This window comes from Antechinus flavipes, chromosome 1, assembly GCF_016432865.1.
Source record: "Antechinus flavipes isolate AdamAnt ecotype Samford, QLD, Australia chromosome 1, AdamAnt_v2, whole genome shotgun sequence".
In the NCBI taxonomy this organism is placed as follows: domain Eukaryota; kingdom Metazoa; phylum Chordata; class Mammalia; order Dasyuromorphia; family Dasyuridae; genus Antechinus; species Antechinus flavipes.
In genome coordinates this window covers 609,514,509-609,536,595 of record NC_067398.1, presented here as the reverse complement: position 1 = coordinate 609,536,595, position 22,087 = coordinate 609,514,509, and the positions used below count along the sequence as shown (strand labels likewise).

General features: G+C 34.9%; 1 protein-coding gene across 3 annotated transcripts in view; it reads left to right on the top strand.

The window, feature by feature from the left end:
- Nucleotides 1-22,087, top strand: part of SAMD12 (sterile alpha motif domain containing 12) — a 494,473-nt gene that overhangs the window by 195,748 nt on the left and 276,638 nt on the right. For all 3 annotated transcript variants that reach the window (XM_051971015.1, XM_051971014.1, XM_051971016.1), the window contains exon 3: nt 15,888-16,017. In XM_051971015.1, the coding sequence (XP_051826975.1) occupies nt 15,888-16,017 (130 nt within the window). The remainder of the gene's footprint in view (nt 1-15,887; nt 16,018-22,087) is intronic.

Sequence of the window (22,087 nt, the reverse complement as noted above, 5' to 3'; positions counted from 1 at the left end):
TCAGAGCTGGAAGAGAGCTCATGGCCCATCTATTCTGAAAAAAGAATCCCTTTTATACTGTTTTATATGTGACCTGGTTGAAATGACAGGAAAAAGATAGTGATAAATGTTGGTTGGGATGTGAGAAAAGTGGGACACTAATACATTGTTGGTGGAGTTGTGAACTGATCAAACCATTCTGGAGAGCAATTTGGAACTATACCCAAAGGGCTACCAAACTGTACATACTCTTTGATCCAGCAGTGTCTCTACTGAGTCTGTATCTGAAAGAGATCATAAAAAATGGAAAAGAACCACATGTGCAAGAATGTTTGTAGCAGCCCTTTTTGTAGTGACAAGGAACTGGAAACTGAGTGGACGCTCCTGAGTTGAGGAATGGCTAAATAAGTTTTGGCATATGAATGTAATAGAATATTATTGTTCTATAAGAAATGATGAGTGGACTAATTTTAGAAAAGCCTGAAAAGCCTTAAATGAACTGATGCTAAGTAAAGTGAGTAGAACCAAAAGAACACTGTACACAGCAACAAAAAGATTATGTGATAATCAACTGTGATGGGCTTGCTCTTTTCAATCGTGAGATGATTTAAGGCAATTCCAGTAGACCTGTGATAGAAAATGCCATCTACATGCAGAGAAAGAACTATGGAGAGTGAAAATGGATCATAACATAGTATTTTTACCTTTGTTATTATTGTTGTTTGGTTGGTTAGTTTTTTTTTTCTTTCTCATTTTTCCCTTTTGATCTGAATTTTCTTGTGTAGTATGATAAATGTGAAAATATGCTTAGAAGAATTTCACATGTTTAATCTTTATTGGATTACTTGCAGTCTAGGAGAAGGGGAGGTGAGGAGGAAGGGAGAAAAAAAAAAACGGAACACAAGGTTTTGCAAGAGTGTCTGTTGAAAAATATCTTTACATGTATTTTGAAAAATAAAGAGATTGTCATAAAAAGAAATTCTAGTGAGGAAAGTACTATTACCTCCCAACATAGCCCATTCCACTCAGGATTAGCTTTATTATTAGGAAATCACTTTTTTCCTTTTGTTGAGCCTAATTCTACCTGTCTGCAACTTTTAATGCATCATTCTTAGTTCTAACCTCTTGGTTTTAACAAAATAAGTCTAATCCCTCTTCCACAGGAAAGCCCTGCACTTATCCCATCTTCTTCATATTTTCTCTTCTCTGGGCAAACATCCCCAAGTCTTCACTTGTATGGCATGATCTCTCCATCCTAGTTATCTTTTTCTGGAATCTTTCCAAATAATTAATAGTCTTTCTGAATCATGGCTCCAAACACAATATCCCAGTTTGGGTATGATCAGGGCAGACTAGAAGGACTATCATCTCTTGTGTTGTAGTTTATGCTTCTCTTTTTGCTAAGTTTGCATTAACCATTTTTTGAATGTTATATCATATTGTTGATTCATAATTCTTGTCTTCAGATATTTATAATATATATTCTCTTAATATTTTATAGTGTACATTTCTAAATACAAAAAATAGGACTTTGTCTTTTACACAATTCATTTTTTTAAAGTCCAAATGCAGGACTAAATAGCAAACATTGATTACTAAGACTAAAGAGCGACAAAGTCAGTTTGAATGGATTGGAGGGTGAATTAAAGAGTTGAGTTGTCATTAGACTGGACCTGTGATTTCAGTGATACAGGGTACTCTAGATTGGGAAACCCCCTTTATGAATGTAGGGTGACATCTTCTCAGTCTATAATTTATAGTCTAAGAGAATTGTCTGAGGGAAAGGGAGATATGTCAGAGATAGGATTTGAACCCTGATCAGTTCCAAAACTACCTTCCTATTTAATATGCCATTGTTTTCCAAAATGCAACTGCCTCTTGTTCTTTATGGTCTCTAAAATGAATATATTATTGAATCCTGCTTTGAACATGTTAGCCATCTTTTAATATACTGCTGCTTCTAGTTTAGATGAAAGAATTATTCGCTAAAATATTGTGATTTTGAAATACAGGTGGTAAATGAGAAAAATAAAGAGGACATCAGCCCTGCTTTTCAGATATGGATCCAGCAATGTTATATGGTTAAGTGGATAGGATATTAATTGATAATCCTGAGAAGGCTCTATCATTATATTCCCAAACTATATACCTCACATCTGTGAGCCTGTTTTTCCTCACTCTGGAACAGGATTAGGAGGATCCCTGCTAGATTTACAAAGCTAATACAAGAATGAATAGGATTGACTGGGAACTATTTTAAGATTCTCCCAAGGAAGGCACGTGCCATAGATATTTGAGGCATGGATTTCTCAGGAACATTATTATATTTTTTAGTTACCTATATCACTTGATGATATGTGCTGAGGTTTGTGCATGAGTCAGAACATTCTGTGTGTGTGTGTGTGTGTGTGTGTGTATTTATGATTTGTAAACATTTTCATCTCCCAGTAGTGTGAGTTCCCTTGGGCTGAATGATGGGGTTTTCTTCTGTATTTGGTTGGTAAAGACATATAGTGTGATTCTCCCCTCCCCATTCTGCTACATTCTCTTTGACAGATTGCATAATGCAGTCTGATAGACAGGACTAGCGAGCCTTGATCACCAATGCCGTCCACAGTGCCAGAGACGTCTTGTTTCCAGTTGGCTGCTTGTGCATATCTATATTTTTCCTCCACCAGGGTTTATTGTTAGAAACCATTACTTGTCACCCAGTGCAGTTGGGAGGTGCCAGCCCCTACCGGAATGGTGTGCAGATACCCTTATTGCAATGCATGAACAGTTGAGCTTCCCCATTGCGTCAATGCCCTTTATAAATAGTGCTCCCTGGTGCCTGCTGGTCTTAGGCTCTATTGTTTGCATGGATATTAGGAAGCCTTGTGTATGACTCTGCCTGCATTAGAATCAGGCAGCTTGCTCTTTTACTTCTTAGGGGTTCTTGGTAAACACCTTTCTAGATGAGAGAAGTCAAAAGGAACACACAGCTGTACCCGAGCTCAACCTAATGATGTAATAGGAGAATAAATTCTGAGATTCACCCAGGAACCAGGGACAACAGCATGTTATTATGGATAAATATGTTTGCTTTGGTTTGGTAACAGCCAAATCTGAGGAAGAAGTAGGATCTGCCTCATTCTCTCCATCCCAAATTTCCCCTGTGCCTACCACATGTTTGTTGATTGATTCTCCCTAATTCTTTTCTATTACCCTTCTTTGCCTTCCTCTGTCCTTTTTCCAATTTCTTCTATTCTTTTTTCTACTTTCCTCTCCTTTCTCTCTGTTTTTCCCTCAGATGGGGTTGCTTATCTAACTGATACTTACTCTTTTGCATATTATTCACTCAGCCATCTTCATCACATATTTTCCATCAGTAAGAATCCAAAGAAGAAGGATGACTGGAGTCTCTCATGAAATGGGCATTATAACCAGCAGCTCATAAAATAGGAGAATAAGACTCATGGAAGAGGCTTTTCTGAGTGGGCAAATCTTCCAGGAAAGGGGCAGAGCCACCCAGAGACCAAGTTGAGTTTGGAGTTAGGTGATATCTCTAGGGCCTCTAATAAAATTGCTATCCTGACCAGGGACACACCAGGCAGATGTGTCCTGCTCCATATGTATCTTCATAGCAGAGGCTTTTTATGGGTAAGAAAATTGCCTAGGAAGGAGCCAAGGTCACCCAGAGGCCAAGTTGAGCTAGGAATGTTAAGGGATCATGGCTAGAACCCATCATGAAATGGCCTTCCTGGCCAGGGACTCACCACTCAGGACAGCATCATGAATGTAAGTAGGCAAGGCTGCTGATGAGGAGGTGGAAGTCATTATTAGGTAATTTTCCATTTCTGTAAGTTTTTAAATTGAATTAGACCATCCATTAAGGGTGAACCATCTTCTACAACTACAAAAAAAGATCCTGTGAACCCCTGGGATAATTTGATATCCTACTCAAAATGTTCTTTACAGTTATTTACTGTTTAAAATACCATTAATGATTTTTTAGCACTAATCCCTTGGACTATTGTTGCAAGCCCCCTAAGGCTCACCAACTGCTAAGTAGGAATCACTGCAGTAAGTGATTCTATGCATAGAATTTATATTTTCAGGGTTCTTTCAACTTTGAAATGTGCTAGATATGTAGTCATAAGAGATCTGGATTTCAATCCTGCCTTTGACACTAATTGTGTCACCTTGAACCTAATCTCATTAAGTGTTACCTTATCTGTAAAACTGGAATAATGATACCTACAGTATCTCATAGGGTTATATGAGGATCATTGAGATGATATAGCCAAAACATTGAATAAATTTCACCTATTATTACTGTCCTTATTACTTAGAAAAAAAGATAATCTCTTAGAAAAAGCTTAGGTTCACTAAGAATAAGTCATATTAAAATTTTCATCCCTTTTATTGATAAAATTAATAAACTAATGGGTAGAAGAATGCCATAGACATGATGTATCTGGTTTTAATCAGGGCATTTAAGAAAATTATTCAAGATAGAGAAATGTGTTATGAATGATAAGACAGTTAGGCAGATTTGGTGTCTGGTTGAGTAATAGTTCAATGTCAATATGAGGAAGTCTCTAGTGACATACTACAGTTCTCTGTCCTTGGTCTTGTCCTACTCATCATTTATATTAACAAGTTGAATAATGGCAAGATTATTAAGTTTTCATAAGATAAAGCTAAGAAGGAGAACTAATTCATTGGATGACCGAATAAGAATAGAATATTTTGGCAGGAAGGTAGATTGAAACTAACATCATCACATTTAGCAAGAATTAGTGTAAAGTCTTTCTTAGGCTGAGAAAATTACTTGCATAATGAATAGAAGATATCAAAAATAGGAAGTATTGATGTCAGAAAGACCTGGGGATTTTAACTGACCACAAAATCAGCAGGTACCAATATATGATGTGACTGTTGGAGGTAAGGGGTAAGGAGTTAAAACAGTCTTAATATTTTTATAGAAATAGAGTGTTCAGACCTTGCATGCATCAGACTTCATCTAAATTACCTATCCAGTTTTGGTTGCCACTTTTTGAATAAAATAAGAATTTAGAGTCACCAGTATTAGCTGCCTTGAAGAATAAAGCACTGGTAGAACTCAAACAAATGTTCAGTGATTCTCTGAATGGACTGTAGTAAAAGATATGATGCACCTATATTATGAGGGAAGTTCAGTTACATGATTGATTAAGTTATTTTCCATTCTTATGATTTGGTGATCATAGGTTAAAAATCTATACATCTGATATTGATTCCATTCATGTGTACTTACAGATTATTCTAAGCTTTTTTTGTTTTGTTTTGTTTCGTTCCAGTTAAATTTTATATTATTTTTCTACATAAACCAGTACAACCTGAGATTATCCTTTAAGTTATAAGAATAACAATGACTGAATGTATGAGTTGCAAAGTTTCAGAGATTGATAGAATTTGATCATTAAAAGGATTTTGTTGACCTTCTGTCTAATTCAACCCATACATGAAAAAAAGAAATCCCTCTACAACGTATGTAATAAAAGGTCATAAGATTTTCCTTAAAGACTTCCACACAAAGGAATTTCACTATCCCTCAGAAATCCTTTAATTAAAAAATTAATTTGTATTTATTCTTAATTTATGAAATAAAACAAGCATTTCCATAATATATTGAATACAAAAGATTATTGCACAGCAAACTATAAATCTATTATGTACAAGTTGCTATTTTTAATAATAAAGTTATCAATAAATTTTTCTCCTTTTTTCTCTCCCTTCACACCTTAAAGATGATTACCATCAGATACAAATTTGTTTATATATGTAAAATCAATCTATACATACTTCTGTTATCCCTTTCTCTAGATGCAATAAGAATTTCATGTATATGTCCTTTGTATTTAATTTGAGTATTTATAATAGTCAAAATAACTTATTCATTCAGAGTTGTTCTTGAAACAATATTGAGTACAATATTCTTTTGGTTCTGTTCATTTCACTTTTAATTATTTCGTGCAAATCTATCCATCTTTTTCCATAATCAACAAGTTCATGTCTTATAACACAGTAGTATTCCATTATAATAATATACCTCAAGTGATGTAAATCCCTATAATTTTAATTTCTTTGTTACCACATAGAAAACTGCTCTAAAATTTTTAGAAAATATAGATTCTTTCACTTTCCCCCTAATCATCTTTGTAAATAGAGACATGTGCAGCATAATGGGGGATAGAATGTTGAATTTAGATTTAAGAAATTCTGAGTTCAAATCCAACTTCAGTTGTGACCCTGGACCTGGAATTTCTCAATGTCAGTTTTCTCACCTATAAAAGGAGTATAATAATGCTACCTATACCCAGAAATGGTGTGAGGATCAAATGAGATCATATATATTAAATGTTTTACATATTATACAGCATGTGTAAGTGTGAGGATTGTTACTATAATATAGCTCTAATTATTGGGAAAATTTCCCTTTATGTTTAGACTAGATTTTCCTTTTTATGACTTTCTTTGTTGTCATAATATATTAGAAACATGTTTTGAACTTGCAGTTCATTAAAAATCCAAATTTCCCCTATACATGTCAGTCTGGGCCTGTATAAGGGAGAAATGTCTACCATTAGCTTCTGTTTCACTAGTGATATCAAAGGCTTCCTATCCTAATCAAAAGGGGACTGGCTTCCCAAATGTAGTGGGTACACAATACCCCTTTAATATCGAAGTAGTGGTTACTTAAGCAGGGTATTATTATCTAACAGTAGACCTAGTTCCTCTTGAAAGAACTAAGAAATAAACTGCATTTTACTACTTAGAAACTTTCTAGCATGCATCTTTTGGATGAAAATGAGGGTTTTATTGTTCTTTATTTTGAGAAATGAAATCTAAGGATTGTTGAGTTTTCTGGGGGTTTTCTTATCCAAATCCCAAGAAAATCATTAGAATTTGGACCTTGTAGGTTATATGAATTACAGGATCCAGTTGAACAGAAGGGCATATTAGCATTTGTGAATTAATTTGAATTGATTTCATGAAAAAGCATCTCTTCACAGGAGAAAACTTTTTTTCGTCCTTTTGTTTCCTCTAATGTCTCAAAATGTCCTTATTCTGGGCTGATAAAGCACCATTAAGGGATATAGAGATAGACATTAACATCTGTTTTTCTGTGTGTTTTTTCCCCTTTCTTCTAACCTTGAATAAGATGACACAATGGAAGACAGTAAAAGAGAGGACTGGGAAGTAAGCAAAGGACATTGCAGAATGGTAAGGGAAGAACTAGGCAATGCTTGGAGTTTTCAAATACATGCTAATAATGAGATGCTGAAAACATGTTTACCACTTTCTGAGATTTGGCCATAAAAAGCCCTACTTTCTTATACTGGTACTTGGATGCTGTGCAGTGGTTGACTGCCTTTCATAGTATACTAGACTTGGGGAATAATGAGGGAAGGCTCATTTAAGATTCTGTCATACCATTGGGGACCTAAAATAGACATATTCCTCCACTTCAAGAAAAACCAGGTCATTAATAAGAAAAGTTAACTTTTCAAAACACTAAGTAATAAGTGAATATTTCTTTTTAAAAAAAGAATTTTTAACTATCAAAATTATTTACCCAAAGTTTTGTTTAATCATCGTACTTCTTTGTTTCATTTTAATGTGTTTACAGATTATGAGCAACTTGAGACAAAGACCTGGCCAGGAAACTTAAATAGAAGCAATAGGAGACTGCCAAGTTGACTAATGAGAAATAGAAGGATAAAGCATCTTGAAATTATAATAGGAAACAGGAAGTGTGATTAATTTCACAAAGTTCATTTTTCATACCTTTCCCCAATAATGTATCTAACTGCCCTGAACAGAGTTAAAAAGCCTTAGCATCTCATTTGTGACCTTAGCCACAGGAGGATGCAATGACCAGTTCTGGGAGGAAATGCCTGAAATTTTGCTCTGTATCACATGTTGCCCTTGAGATACTAAGGAGATTGTGCTCTGGTCTCTCTATGGACATTAAAAAACAAATCCCTCTGTTCCCATGTTTTAAATCAAGAGAATGTTGTGGTGTGCATGTACATGGGAAAGAGGAATGAGGCAAGTGGAAAGTCACTGACAATAATTCCTCTTTCTAACTTTTTTTTGTATAACCATATCCTTGGTCAGTTTGAACTTTTCTTCCTATTTCATTGTTTAAAGTCATTGTGAAATGGTGCATCTGTTTGTTTTGATTTTTATTTCTACTCAAGGGGGAAAAGGACAGATGAGCAACTCTTATTGCAAGCAGATAAAAGAATTTGAAGATTGCCTTCCCCCTTTTCTAAATGGACTGAAGAACAGTGGAATAATTCTGCTGTGTGCTAAATCTTCATACGATAATCTTCAGTCTACCCACAAACAAATGCATTCTATATGTGTGTGGATGTGTGTGTGTGTGTGTGTGTGTGTGTGTGCATTATTTAATGTCATTTTTTAAGTATCTAGCTCCTGCTTTTGGAGACCTTGGATGAAATAATATTTAAGCTAGGCTATGATAAGTAAGTTTGCTGGAAGAGGTGTTCATGGTATATCAAGGCATTTACAAAATCAGGTTGCTAAAGCAGTATTTCAGGGAATGACTGGGAAGAAAAGGGAGGATTGGATTACATTGGCTCTCACAGTCACTTTCAGGAGACCAGGGTATACACTGGCCTCCATGACAAACCATGAAAGAAGTAAACTGGGTAAACACAAGACAATGTAGCTCTCAATAGCTTAATATAACTTTCTCTAAATTGTGTACAGAACTATTCTGAGAGTTTATAAGATGTAAATGAGAAAACTTCAACATCAAAAAAATTTTTCTGCTTTAAAATAGTGAACTTATGAATATTAGTCAGTGTAGCATAAAGGAAGAAAACAACCTGGATCAGGAAATAAAATACTCTATTCATTCACTAACCGGTTGTATAATCTTAATCAATAACATTTATTAAGGGGATACAAAAAAGACAAAAGACTTATTTTATGTTCAAGTATTTTGTCTTTTTTGTATCCTTTTCCTTTCCTTTATTCTATTTGTATTGCTTGATTTAATAAGTAAATGAACTGATTTCTGTTTTATTACTTTAATAATTTAGTGCATCCCAGGACCTCATCAATGTGGACTCTCCTCCTATCTTTGAATATTATTCTTGATTCTGGAAGTAATAGAGAAACACTGGAATTTATTAAGTAGGGAAATCACTTTAGGAAAATCACTTTGGCAGCTGAGTGGAGGAAGGAGGTTTAAGGCAAGGACACCAGCCAAAGCTATGATAGTAGTCCAGGTGAGAAGTAAGGAAGGCCTGTCCACAAGCATGATATCTTTTCTTATATCCCTACTCCCCATCCCAGCATTCTCCTCATCAAATTTTTTTTATCTTGTACTTATAATATATATATATATATTCACTTATATATACATACATATAAACATATATATGTATGTATACTATATGTACAATATTAGATCTAAATGTGTATATATGTATATAATATATCTATAATTTGTATATAAACCTTTTGTTTCTTCTGATTGAAATATAGTCTTCTTAAGGAGAGAAACTAATTTTTTTTATCATAAGATATAGGGTTAAAACTTATATGCAAGCTTGAGATAATATAGTCTAGCCTGAGGCTGCGGAAATTAAAGCCTAGAAAATTTGAGTGATTTACCAAGGTCATCCAATTTTATATAGAGGAAACTTTGATTCCTAATCTGGTATTCTCTCTACTGTGCCACATTAAACTGTGCTTGGCAAAAAAATAGACACCTTATAAATGTTTGTATATTGATTGATCTTTAATACTGGGTGGCTGTTTTCCTAAGAGCTCCTTGTTATGGGTTTTTTGTTGTCAATGTTATTATTATATTCCACAGTGAAGGACTGTGATATAATACATTTTATCTACTTCACTGTCAGGAGGCAATAAGCAACAATATCTAAAGGTAAATGCATAGGCAAGATGAGACCTTTGAGGATTTACTAACACTTATAGAAAAATCTAAAAACATAGAAATGTTCACAAAACAAATATTTTATTGATCAAATTACATACCATATTTTTACCAATACCTCTAGCTTGGCAAAAATCTGAAGATAACCTATAGTTACGGTGAATGGCTACTATATAACTTAAACCTTACTATTCTCCTCAGCAGACTCTCTGAAAGGAGCTTTTCTTACTCCAGCTTCCTACACCAGTTGAAGAAGCTTCTGTTGAATACTGTTTCTTCTGTTTCAGCTGTGGATGGTATCTTGAATTCCCATCCTCTTGAAGTTTCCTAAGAATTGCCTATATTCCTGCTCCAAGCCCTCCCTGGAATCTAAACCTAAGGAGGGAGAAACTAAGCAGGTCAAAACTGTCATATTGAGTAACCATCAGTAAGATTGGGTCCAAAGGTGACTGCTGCATTTCTAGCTTAAGCAAAATAGGAATAGAAAGAGATTTAGTGTCAAAATTTGTATAGAATATATATATATATATAATATAATAAACATTTGTACACATACAACACAAAATAACAACAATAGCAATAACAAAATACACAACACTACCACCACCATCATAAACCAGTCTTTTCACTGTGTAACAAAGAGTCTGAAGCCTTGGGCCTGGTATTAAAAACCCTTTACAATTTGGTGGCATCTTTTCAGCCTTCTATCATTTTTCATCACCTCTCTCTACTTGCCAAATTAGATCACTCCATGCTTTTGCAAACTCCATGTTTTACAAACAGTTTATTCTTTTTTTCTGTATCTCACTTCCTACTTGTCCACAGATATCAATGAGGATACTCTTTTTTCTTGCAAAGGACTCTTCAAAGGAATCAATCACTCAATCAATAATCAATCAATCAACATTTATTAAGTACCTAAAATGCCAGGTATTGTGTTAGACTCAGAGGGTAGAAAGAGAGATAAAAGATAATCCCTGCTCTCAAAGAGTTTAAAATCAAATGGGGAGACAACATGCAAACAAATATAGACAAAGAAAGCTATAGGCTATATAAAGGATAAATAGAAAATAAATCAGAGGGTTAGAGTCAAGCCCTTGATGATCAAACTCTCCATAGAGAAATTTTTACCTTTGTCTCTAAGTAGCTGTAGCAGACCAGTGGCCACACGTTGGTGAACTGTCTCAGCAGAAGGGCTAAACCAGGTAGATAGAGGGTAACCCACAGTCTTTAAAATTGTTGGTGTTAGGGAGACATCCATCCCAAGCTTTTGAAGAGCTCTCTTGGTGGAAGGTGTGGATGAGAACAATTTGTTCCTATGACCATGAGCAGCAAAAGTTAGTCATGCTGACTCACTGGACTTCAGTGACTCTGAAGGAGAGAATGAGGCTGATGGTTTTGTGCATTTCTGCTTCACATCCAACTCACTTCCCAGTCAAGACATCATGTATCACATTTATCTCATTGGCCCTCTTCAACAGTGAAGGATGAACAATAATATCATTCTACAGAGATCTGTTTCACAATTGAGTGAGGGACTGCCCTAGGAGGAGAATAAGAGGAGAGAGGGAATGCAAAGATATCATATGAATTCTCAAGTGCAAAAAATCCAATTTACCAGTCATAAATTTTACCCCTGACCTGGGGCTTTTTTTACATTTCAGATTTCTAAAAGCAACATACTTTTGCTATGTTATACAAAATCCATTCATTTATTCCCTCAGTATTTAATAAATAATCTCTTATATTTGGAACACTGTATTAGATATAAGGGAGAAGTGCAACATTTAGATGAGACCCTCATGGAGCATATATGTTATTAAGAGAAGTAAGATAGGTACAAATAACTGTAATATGTGATATCATATAATAAGTGCTTTAGAGCAGTGCTAAACAAAAAGCTAGCTAAGATTTAAAGGAGCAGACTAGTGTTGATAGGATGTAAGAAATGTCTTTATCTGAGAAGTTGGCATTTGCGTTGAGTTTTAAAGGATAAGCAGGAAATTAAGAGGCAAAGAGAAATAGGGAAGATATTCATGATACAGAGAATATTGTCAGTAAAACAAGGAGGGAAAGGAAGCAAAGCATGCATTCAGCAGCTGGAGTGATCTAATTTGGCAAGTAGAAAGAAATAGCAAAAAATGATTATAAAGTTGGAAAGATACTACCAGATTGTAGAGGGCTTTCAACACCAGACATAAGGCTTCAGGCTCTTTATGTTAGGCAGTAAAAAAGGCCAGTTGATGATGGTGGTTTGTAGTGGTGGGTACTTTGTTATTGCTATTATTGTTACTGTGTATGAGTGTGTTTTTGTTGGGTTTATGAGATTAGCTCTATCTCCCTATTTTGCCCAAACTAGAAATGTAGCAGACACTTTTGGATCCAATATTATTATTAATCAATATTACTGTTTTGACTTGTTCTGTCTGTCCCTCCTTAGGCAGCCTGATGGCCCCTTGCTAATGGGGACTCACCATATTGGTACCTGATTTAGTATGGATACACAGTCAACTTCAGCCCTCCTCTAACCTGGAGCTCAAGTGATCCACCAGCCTGAGCTTATCTGGTACCAAGGATTACAGGTGTGCTCTGTAATTACAGGTACCTTCACACCTGGCTCTATTGAAGATTTCTGAGCAGAAAAATAAAAAATTAATGCATTAGAGATAATGTCTAATAATGAAATTAAGGGAAAATTGGAGGGAAAAGAACATGGAGGCTATAATATGAAGCTATAATGATAGTTGAATTCGGTGGTAACAAGGATTTATTATGAAGATATTCCTAGTGAGAATAGAAAGGAGGGAACATTTATGTAAATAGAAGCAAAAGGTCTTGGTGAATACTTAGATATGATTTGTGAGGAAATGTCAAAAATATCACCATGGTTTCAAACATGGAAGGTTATAAATGGTGTTGCCAATAATAGAAATAGTAGTCAGAATATTGGCAAATATTGATCCAGTCCATTAAAGTTTGCAGAATGTTCTATATAGATTATTTTTTCTGTCATACATATTTACAGGGAAAACATCAATTTAGGATCATAGAACCAGAAATGACCTCAGAAGCCATTTAGTTCTATGTTCAGTTTAAAGTGATGGTGGAACATCCAGATATAGATACCTTAGAATTGGTTGAAAACCCAATTATAGAGAAGCCAAGACTAGGAATGAAGCTATGGAATGTGAGACTTGAAATTTAGGAAATAAATGATATTGCTAAGGGAGAAACGAAGAAGAGTAGAAATCCAAGGATAGATTATTCACTTTAAGAGATTGGGAATGAGGTTATGTAGTTGTTAGCAAAGTAGAAGGAAGAACAAAAGTATGGGGTGAAGACTGAAATCAAAAGAAGAGAGAGAGTCCAGTAGAAGGAAATGGTCAATAGTGTCTGTTGTTATACAGAGTTCCATAAAATGGAGACTTTAAAAACACTGTTGTAGTTGGTAATTAGAATTATTGGGAGGAGTGTGTGTGTATGTGTGTGTAAAATCAATTTGAAATTGTAAAGTACTTGTAATCAGGAGAACAGACTGTTACTAAACTAAAATTATATTAAATGATGAACCAAATCATTAGCTTTTAAAGTTGATCATGATTATGAAGGTCTGATTCTTATATTGGGGGAGAAATGTTCAATAGGACAAATTGCTATTAGAAACTTTAGACATGAATTCCTCAGGAGTCTTTTGCCTTTCTTTGTTTTTTCTAGCACTTAGCACAGTGCCTGGTAGAAAGTAGGTACTTAATAAATACTTGTTGAATGACTATTAAAGCTATAAAAATTATTCATGTAATATGTCAGTATTCCTCTGTTGAAATTTCATTTCAATGTTTCCTCATGGCATGGAGGTTAAACCTCCCTGTTTCTTGGTTCCAGAAGTGGAATTGATTCTAAGACAGTGGATTGCAAGTTCTGGTAGGTGCTACAAATCTGGAATAGCATTGAATGCAAGCCTGACAATGGACTTGGTATGGAATGTTAAATATAGAGAGACACAGCACTAGAAGGCAAGCTCTCAGATGATTAATTTTTCAGTCATAACAGCTCATAAAGAGCATCCACTAGGGCATGTAAGGGGTTGTGATCTGCATCAAGGGAGGGAATACCCATGCCAGCAAGATCATCTGTCTTTTGAAACATTGAGGAAGTCAGCTTTAGTATTACCAGTCATAACAAAAAAGCATTCCTATAGGCTGTGAAAGAGCCAATCAAATGGTTGGCAAGTTTTTGCACTAAGCAAGATAATGAACCAAGTACCAATCCCTTCTTTCATCAGGGATGAAACTTGGGAAAAATGTTTCTCATTTATCACACACGCTCCAACACGGCTTGATAAATAGACCGTTTCACAAGGCTTGGATTGTGTTAGAACACAAAATTGCAGTGTTTTGTTTTTTGGGCTTTGTTTTTTAGCAAACACTGAACAGTATTGGGCAAATAACTCTAGCAATCAGAAACTTCATTGCGGAGTGCCTTCTTAAGGCACTGAAGTTGGGGTGGGGGTCAGGGTGGGAGAGCTGAAGAATTTCTTTCTAACTTGGAGAAAAGGAGACATTTCTAAGAATTGTCTGGTAATTTAGTCCAGTACTAAATTGTGTTCAGGATACATTGAAGGTCATTAGTAGAAGTTGAAGACCATCCAATGGAAAGAAATCTTGCTTTCCCATAAAGCCTCTTTGAATGATATTATAATCAGTAGAATTGTGGACTGGTAGATAATTTTACTGAAATCATGTGACATGTTATTAGATAAATCAAAAAAAATTATAAAATAATAAATAGCAAAGATAATTTATATTAATATTCATAAAGGACTTTACCTACAGTGATATATATTTTACATACAAAGGTGTTATGGATAAGGCATCAGCCTTAGAGTCAAGAAGATGGAGTCTCAAATCAAACCTCAGACTAATTGTTAATTCTGAACAAAACAATTCACTTCTCCATGCCTTGGAGTTTCCTGATCTGTAAAATGAGAGGGAGTAGATGTAATGGCCTCTAATATTCCTTCAAACTCTAAATTTGTAATCCTCTGTTTATATCAATTAAACCTCCATATTGACTATGTAGCTGCCTCTCCTTCCTGGAGTGCTGTAGATTAGGATTTTACTAGAGATAGTCTATAAACACCCTAGACTATCCCCTTCTACTGGATGAACTAAGTTTGAACTAACTGACATATTTCTACCTTTTTCATGTCTATAATGAACTCCTTTCTAGATCTCTACCTGCCAAAATCCTTCAAGAACCTTGTAAGGTTCTACTACTTCCCCTAATTTTCTCAGATGTAAATGGTTTTTCTCTCTTCTCCTTCCCTCTTTTCTCTCCTTTACTTGTCCTACCTCTTCAATTTTGCATTGCTAGAATTTTGATGTCATAAAGATGGCTGGATTTGAAGTCCCATCTCAGCTCTGAGACTTTACTTTAGTCAGGACTTAATTTCTTAATCTATAAAAGGAAGCTGTTAAATCAAACAATTCTTATGATCATTTGCATTTTGCAGAATCTGTTTTGCATCAGATTCATTTGCTATTACTTTTAGAGTATTGGCTCCTTATAAGCAAGTATCCTGCCATTTTCATCCTTGTTTTTCATTCTTATTTATATTACATGCTTATTAGATATTGAGTTGAATTGAATGGGAGAGGTAGAGTAGTGGTATGGCAAGAATACTGGCTTCTGTGTAAAACCAGTGTTGAGTTTCGCCTCACTGTTTCTTACCTGGGTTGACCTTGGAGAAGTAACTTTATGTGTATGGTCCTCCATTTTTCCAGCCGTAAAATTCAGGACTTAGATGAGTTCATCTCAAAAGCCCATTGCAGCTTTATAGCTTATAAACCAACGAATTAATGAATTAGAAATGAATTTCATTGCATGGCAGTACTTTTCAAAGCAGGGTGCTGGTTTTAATGGATTTTCTTTTTCTTTTCTGTGTTTATAGTCTGGCACAGTGAAGCTGTCAAAACCAGTGGCTCTGTGGACCCAGCAGGATGTCTGCAAATGGCTGAAGAAACATTGTCCAAATCAGTATCAGATCTACAGTGAGTCATTCAAACAGCATGACATAACTGGTAAAGTATGCAGTATCCAAAATATTTTATGTTTTTTTCACCTGCTGGATGACTTCTCTCCCTACCTTTTCTTAAAGTAGTGTTCCTCACTGGGTTCCTCTGTGATGAATTTACTTGATGGGATTCTAAATGTTGTATGTAGATGAGCCAAGGCCAAACAATTAGCAACTTTGCTCTGACTTTAGGCAGCCTTTAGTATTCTTTAGTTTCCAAGTCAAGATATTTGAGAAATCCATGAACAAATTAGTATGTCATGGCTGGGGAATGTGAAGAAAGGCTTTAGATGCACAATTAGGGAGACTTGGAAGCTTATCAATCTTGTTATTATTGGTGGGTTTGCTGCTTGAGGATAATACTTTGAGTGCTTTTACCCCTAAAAAACATAGAGAGATCTTTAAGAAATATTTATTGAATTGAGAAGCAGATTCACTGTTAATATGGCACATTTCTTACTCTGTGTCAAGCAGTTAGTAGAGTCCCCAACCCCATGGATATTTTCTCTGTTGTTATGTAATTATTATTGTTAAAATTTTTTTTCTAAAGGTGATCTGAAATTAAAATAAGCTATCCTGCTTAATGCATATAGATATGGGGAAAAGGCTATCAGGAGTAACTGAAAAGCAGAGGGGTGTTTGTAGTTACCTGGGGACAAGTATCTAATATCACATCTCAAACGCTGACTTGAGAGTCAGAGAAAGGTTACTGGAAGATATAGAGTCGGAGCCCAAATGGAAAACCCAGCTTAGAAAGAGAGCACATCCTGGGAGTATCAAGATAACTTAAACTTTCCTCTGAGTCAGCCTTCTCTGGAAAAGTTACAGCCCCTGAATATACCATATCTGGAGTATTATATTCATTTCTGGGTGCCACAACGTAGGAATAAATGAGCTGGAGAGTGCCCAGAAGAGGACAGCCATAATGATGAAGAGACTTGTATTCATCTCAGATGAGAGTTAGTTGAAAGAACTAGCAACATTTGACCTGGAAAAGAGAAGACTTGGTGAGATATAAGGTAGGATAGTAGGGGGTTTTATTTTTTCATTTTTTTGAAGGATTGTCATGTGAAAGGAATTAAGCTGGTTTTATTTAGCCCCAGAGGGAAGAACCAAAAGTAATTTGCAGAAAGAAAATTTAGGTTTGATATGAGGAAAACTTCCTCACAGTTAGAGCTATTTAAAAATGTAATGGGCAACCTCAGGAGGCAGTGAATTTCCCTTTGTTGGAAGTCTTCAGGCAGAGGTTTTAAAGTCCTAAGACGTGAGTTTTCAGGACACTACTCTCTCCTGGTTCTCCTCTTATCTATATGACCTCTCTTCAGTCTCTTTTGCTAGATTCTCATCCACAAACTGTGAATGTCCTACAGGGCTTTATCTGAATTCTTCTCTTTTCCCTCTATGTGACTTCTCATTAATTCTCCTGGATTAAATTATCTCTATGCTGATAATTCTCACACCTAACTACCCCACTTTATCCTTTCTACTGACCTTTAGTTTCACTCCTCCACAGATACATCAGTCATCTCAAACTGTATGTCTAGTAGACACACTCTAAACTCAACATGTCCAAAATTGAATTCATTATCTTTCCCCCTAAAATTTCCCTTTTCTATATTTCTCAATTTTTGTCTAGGATATCACCACCCTCCCAGTCTTGCAATCTGTGAATCCCCCTCAACTCTTTGTTATCTCTCTCTCTCCCATATCCAATTTGTTGCCAAGGCCTGATAAGTTCACTTTAGCAGCTCTTGAACATATCCTTTTCTTCCAGATATTGCAACCAGTTTAGTTCAGGCCTTTAACTGCTCATACTTGTACTACTATAATAACCTGCTGATTGGTTTTCCTGCCATAAGTTTCTCTCCACTACCTTCCATTCAGCCACCAAAGTTATTTTTTCAAAGTTCTAGTACAACTATGTTACCCACATACTCAGTGGATTCAGTGGCTCCCTGGACCAAATACAAACATTTGTCATGTGAAAAGGATTAAGCTGGTTTTATTTGGCTCCAGAGGGAAGAACCAAAGATAATTTGCAGAAAGAAAATTTAGGTTAGATATCAAGAAAACTTCCTCACAGTTAGAGCTATTCAAAAATGGAATGGGCAGCCTCAGGAGGTAGTGAATTCCTCTTTGTTGAAGTCTTCAGGCAGAGGTGAGATGACCACTTGGACATATCATACTGGGGATTCTTTCAGGATTAAATACAAAAATCTTGTTTGTTACCTAGTACCCTTTAGCCACATTTTTAGTCTTTTTTTATAACTTAGACGAGACACATATCTCTACTCCAGGAATTTTCATTGGTTGTCACCTATATCTGGAATGTTTTTCCTCCTCATCTTTACCTCCTGCCTTCTCTAGCTTCCTTCAAATCCCACTAAAATTTCACATTCTCCAGGAAGCTTTTCTTAATTCCTCCCAATTCTACTGTCTTCCCTTTATTTCTTTTTCTCTTTTCCTGCATATGGCTTATTTGTATATGTTTGTTTGCTTATGGAATATCCCATTAGATTGTGAGCTCTTCAGTAGCAGGAATTATCTTTTTTCTTTTTTGTGTCTTTAAAGTTTAGCACATGTACACAGTACATATGATATTTCATAAATGCTGATTGATTGGTTGACTCACATGGCTTCTAAGTAATACTCTGATTAAAAGGGGCAAAAATCAACTCCATCTGCCCCCAAGTCCTATTCCTAGCAAGATGGCAGGAAAAAAAAAGAGAATTAAGAAAGAAGGTCTGGTTTCCCAGTTTGCTTAGAGGACCAGAATTATTTGGCCTCTACAATGTAAAAACAGTCACCTTGAACTTAAAATCCATGTGAGAGGAAACATGGTATAATGACTAATGAGCTGCCTGAGAAAGATTGAAATTTTACCTTTAACAGAAACTAGCTATATGATCCTGGGCAACTATATAAACTCTCAGTTCCTCAGCTAATCTTCTCAGACTATAAATTTCAGAATAATACCTGATCTATAATGGTAGATGGAGTTCTCTATACCAAGAAAATTATAGGTTCAAAGCAAAAAAGGAAGGGAATCTCCCCTTTTATGTTGTCTCATAGGATTTTGAAGTTTTAAGAGCAAAAATATGTTCAAGTACAACCCCATCATTTTATAGATGAAAAAAAACGGAGTCACTGGGAAGTTAAGTAATTTGCCCATTGTAAGGTAGTAAGTGGCAGAGTTGGGAATCACAACAGGTGGTGTATTGTAATAACCCTTAAAAATCTAATAAAAGTTTATGTGCTATTTCTTGAGATCATGGTAAGAAAGCAAAGGAAACTAACAATCATTATCTCTTTAAGGCTGAGCTAGTGGTAGAGAACTTAATCCAGAGAGAAGAGAATGGTAGCAATTTAAAAAGAAATGACAAAAACCAGAATATCCAAACATTAGGAGGGTACCAGAGAGACAAATCTTATGATCCTTGATATGGAGGGAAAAGATTGAGATCATCTGAGCTGGCTTTAGTTTCTTTACCTGTAAAATAAAGATGGTAAGATTTATCAGTTATCAGCAGGCATTAAACATCCACTATGAACTAAACATTGTAAATTGCTGGGGATAAAGACAACAAATGAAATATACCTTTCTCTCAAAGAGATTGCATCTACTGGGGAGAGAAAACATGTACATATATAATTATATAAAGAATAATGCAAAATAAATGAATCAGTTAAATACCAGGAGTTTCAGAAAGTCCTAGTGTATAAGATGTCAATAGAGCAGTAGCTTGAAGGAAATGAGAGATGCAGAGTGGAGGTGAAGAAAAGAAGGTATTCCCAGGATTGAAAGTGGCCAGTGAAGAGAACTAGAGAGAGGATATAGAGTGCATTGTGGAGAAGAGAGGCACGCTAGTTTGATCTACTTGAGGCTTGGAAATATCCTTTGGATCCAGTTTGTGAAGTCCTTGAAAATTCAAATGAAGTCATTTGTAAGTGATATTAGAGACAATAAGAAGTCACTATAGCTTATTAAATCAATCTCTCTCTCTCTCTCTCTCTCTCTCTCTCTCTCTCTCTCTCTCTCTCTCTCTCTCTCTTTCTCATACACACACACTTTCCATATCCATGGAAGCCCTAAAGAAGAAAACAAATAAAACTGAACAAAAATTAATGGAAAAAAATCAAAAACCAAATATAACTAGGAACATATGTGAATAAGCAATTAATGTATCTATAGGACAAAAACACATTTGAAGGATAAAGAAGAAAGTATAACTATTAGATTAATTGGTGCATCAGATTTTAAAATTAAATATGATATTCAAAGACATAATGGGAGAAAAAATTCCCAAATTGGAGAAGACAGCTCAGCGAAAACACAGAACTTAGCAAGAAGAATTAGTAAATACTATTCAATAAGGTAAAATATTTACAATCTTCAAGAACAACAGCAGAAAGTTAGATTGTTTAAAATATCATTGTTAATTAATTGTATCTTTTAAAACGACAAAGGAAAAACCTTAGAATTGTAGAAAAATATATGAAAGTCTTAAAAGAATCGGACCCCATAATTATATGCCCCCTAGACATAATCAAAGCAATTGAAAACATATTTCTCTTCAATACATAGAAAACCTGAAAGAATTCATTAACCAAAAAAAAATCAGTGAAATAGATTCCTATAAGCCCAAAATGAAAACATCCAAGTTAATTAAATGATTTGTAATTGCCAAAAATAAATCATACAACTGATTATACTTGAGTTTATATATAGTCATACAGTACATATATACATGTATACACATATCAGATCTGCATTGTAAGAAGTGTTTTCTCATTTAGAGTTCTGTATTCCAATCATATGAGATGTGGTGTATACACACACACACACACACACACACACACACATATACTAATATTTCCTAATAGCACCAAAAATTTAATTAACAAAGATGAAAAACAAAAGGAAAAATATCAGGCAATCTCAAGTACAAAATTTTCTGCCTCCATACCTTCCTCCCTCTCTCTCTTCCTTATTATATCTTCTCTCCCTCCCTTCTTCCCCACTCCTCCATCTCCCTCTCCCTTTTCTTTTCTCTCTCTCTCTCTCTTCTCTCTCTCTCTCTTTTCTTCCTCCCTCTGTTTCCCTCCCACCCTCTGTCTGTTTCTATCTTCCTCCCTCCTTTCTTCCCTCCCCCATCTCTCTCACTCCTTCTCTCTCTCTCTCATTTTCTCTCTTCCTCCCTCCCTCTCTCTCATGTCTCTTTTCTATTAAACACTTTATTTTTTAGTAAATATGGTTGTTATTTTTGATCTTTTTGGCTCAGTATAATATGTATTTTTCCTAAATAGAACTTTATTTATTTTATCCTTAAGAAAGTTTACTACTTTAATGAAATATATTTGTAATAAATATGAACATAGGTGTATGAATAATATACAAATATATTCATATATGTGAGTTACATATGAATAACAGATACTAATACATTCAGCATGTTAATATATCCATTCATATATGAATAAGGTTTATAAACTGAATGTTACCTAAAATACTCAAACCACTCTTTCAGATTAAAAGTATATATACAAAAGCATAAACAACACTAAAAATACATCCACATTTACTAACCAAAAAGGGAGGGGGGGCTGGGATAAGAAACCAAAACAAAAGAAGAGGGCAGAATATTACAAAAGAAAAATAGCTAGTAATAAAATGGTAAAACTTCTGTCATAAAACAGGAATTAAAACTCATGGAAATATAAGTTACAGTTGTCTAAATAAACTTATATTACAACTCATTTTGTTTGCTACTGTTAATAGATGAAGTAGTTGTAGAATATGAAGATTAATTTTATATCCTCTTTATAATATCAAGAAGAATGAGAGGCTGACTAAAAATCAAGTAAATTCATTACTTATAACAATAAATGTGAATGGTCTTTCTCCAATTTAAATTAAGGGAGATATAGAGTAAGGGGTTTTCTTATAGAAAACATATTTGATGAAAAAAGATACAGTTAGAGTAATATTTAGGTTTGTCTAAAATATTTTATATTAACTACAATTTCAGTAAAGGTGGAGTACCATTACAGGTATCTATTAAGGTAAAATTTATATT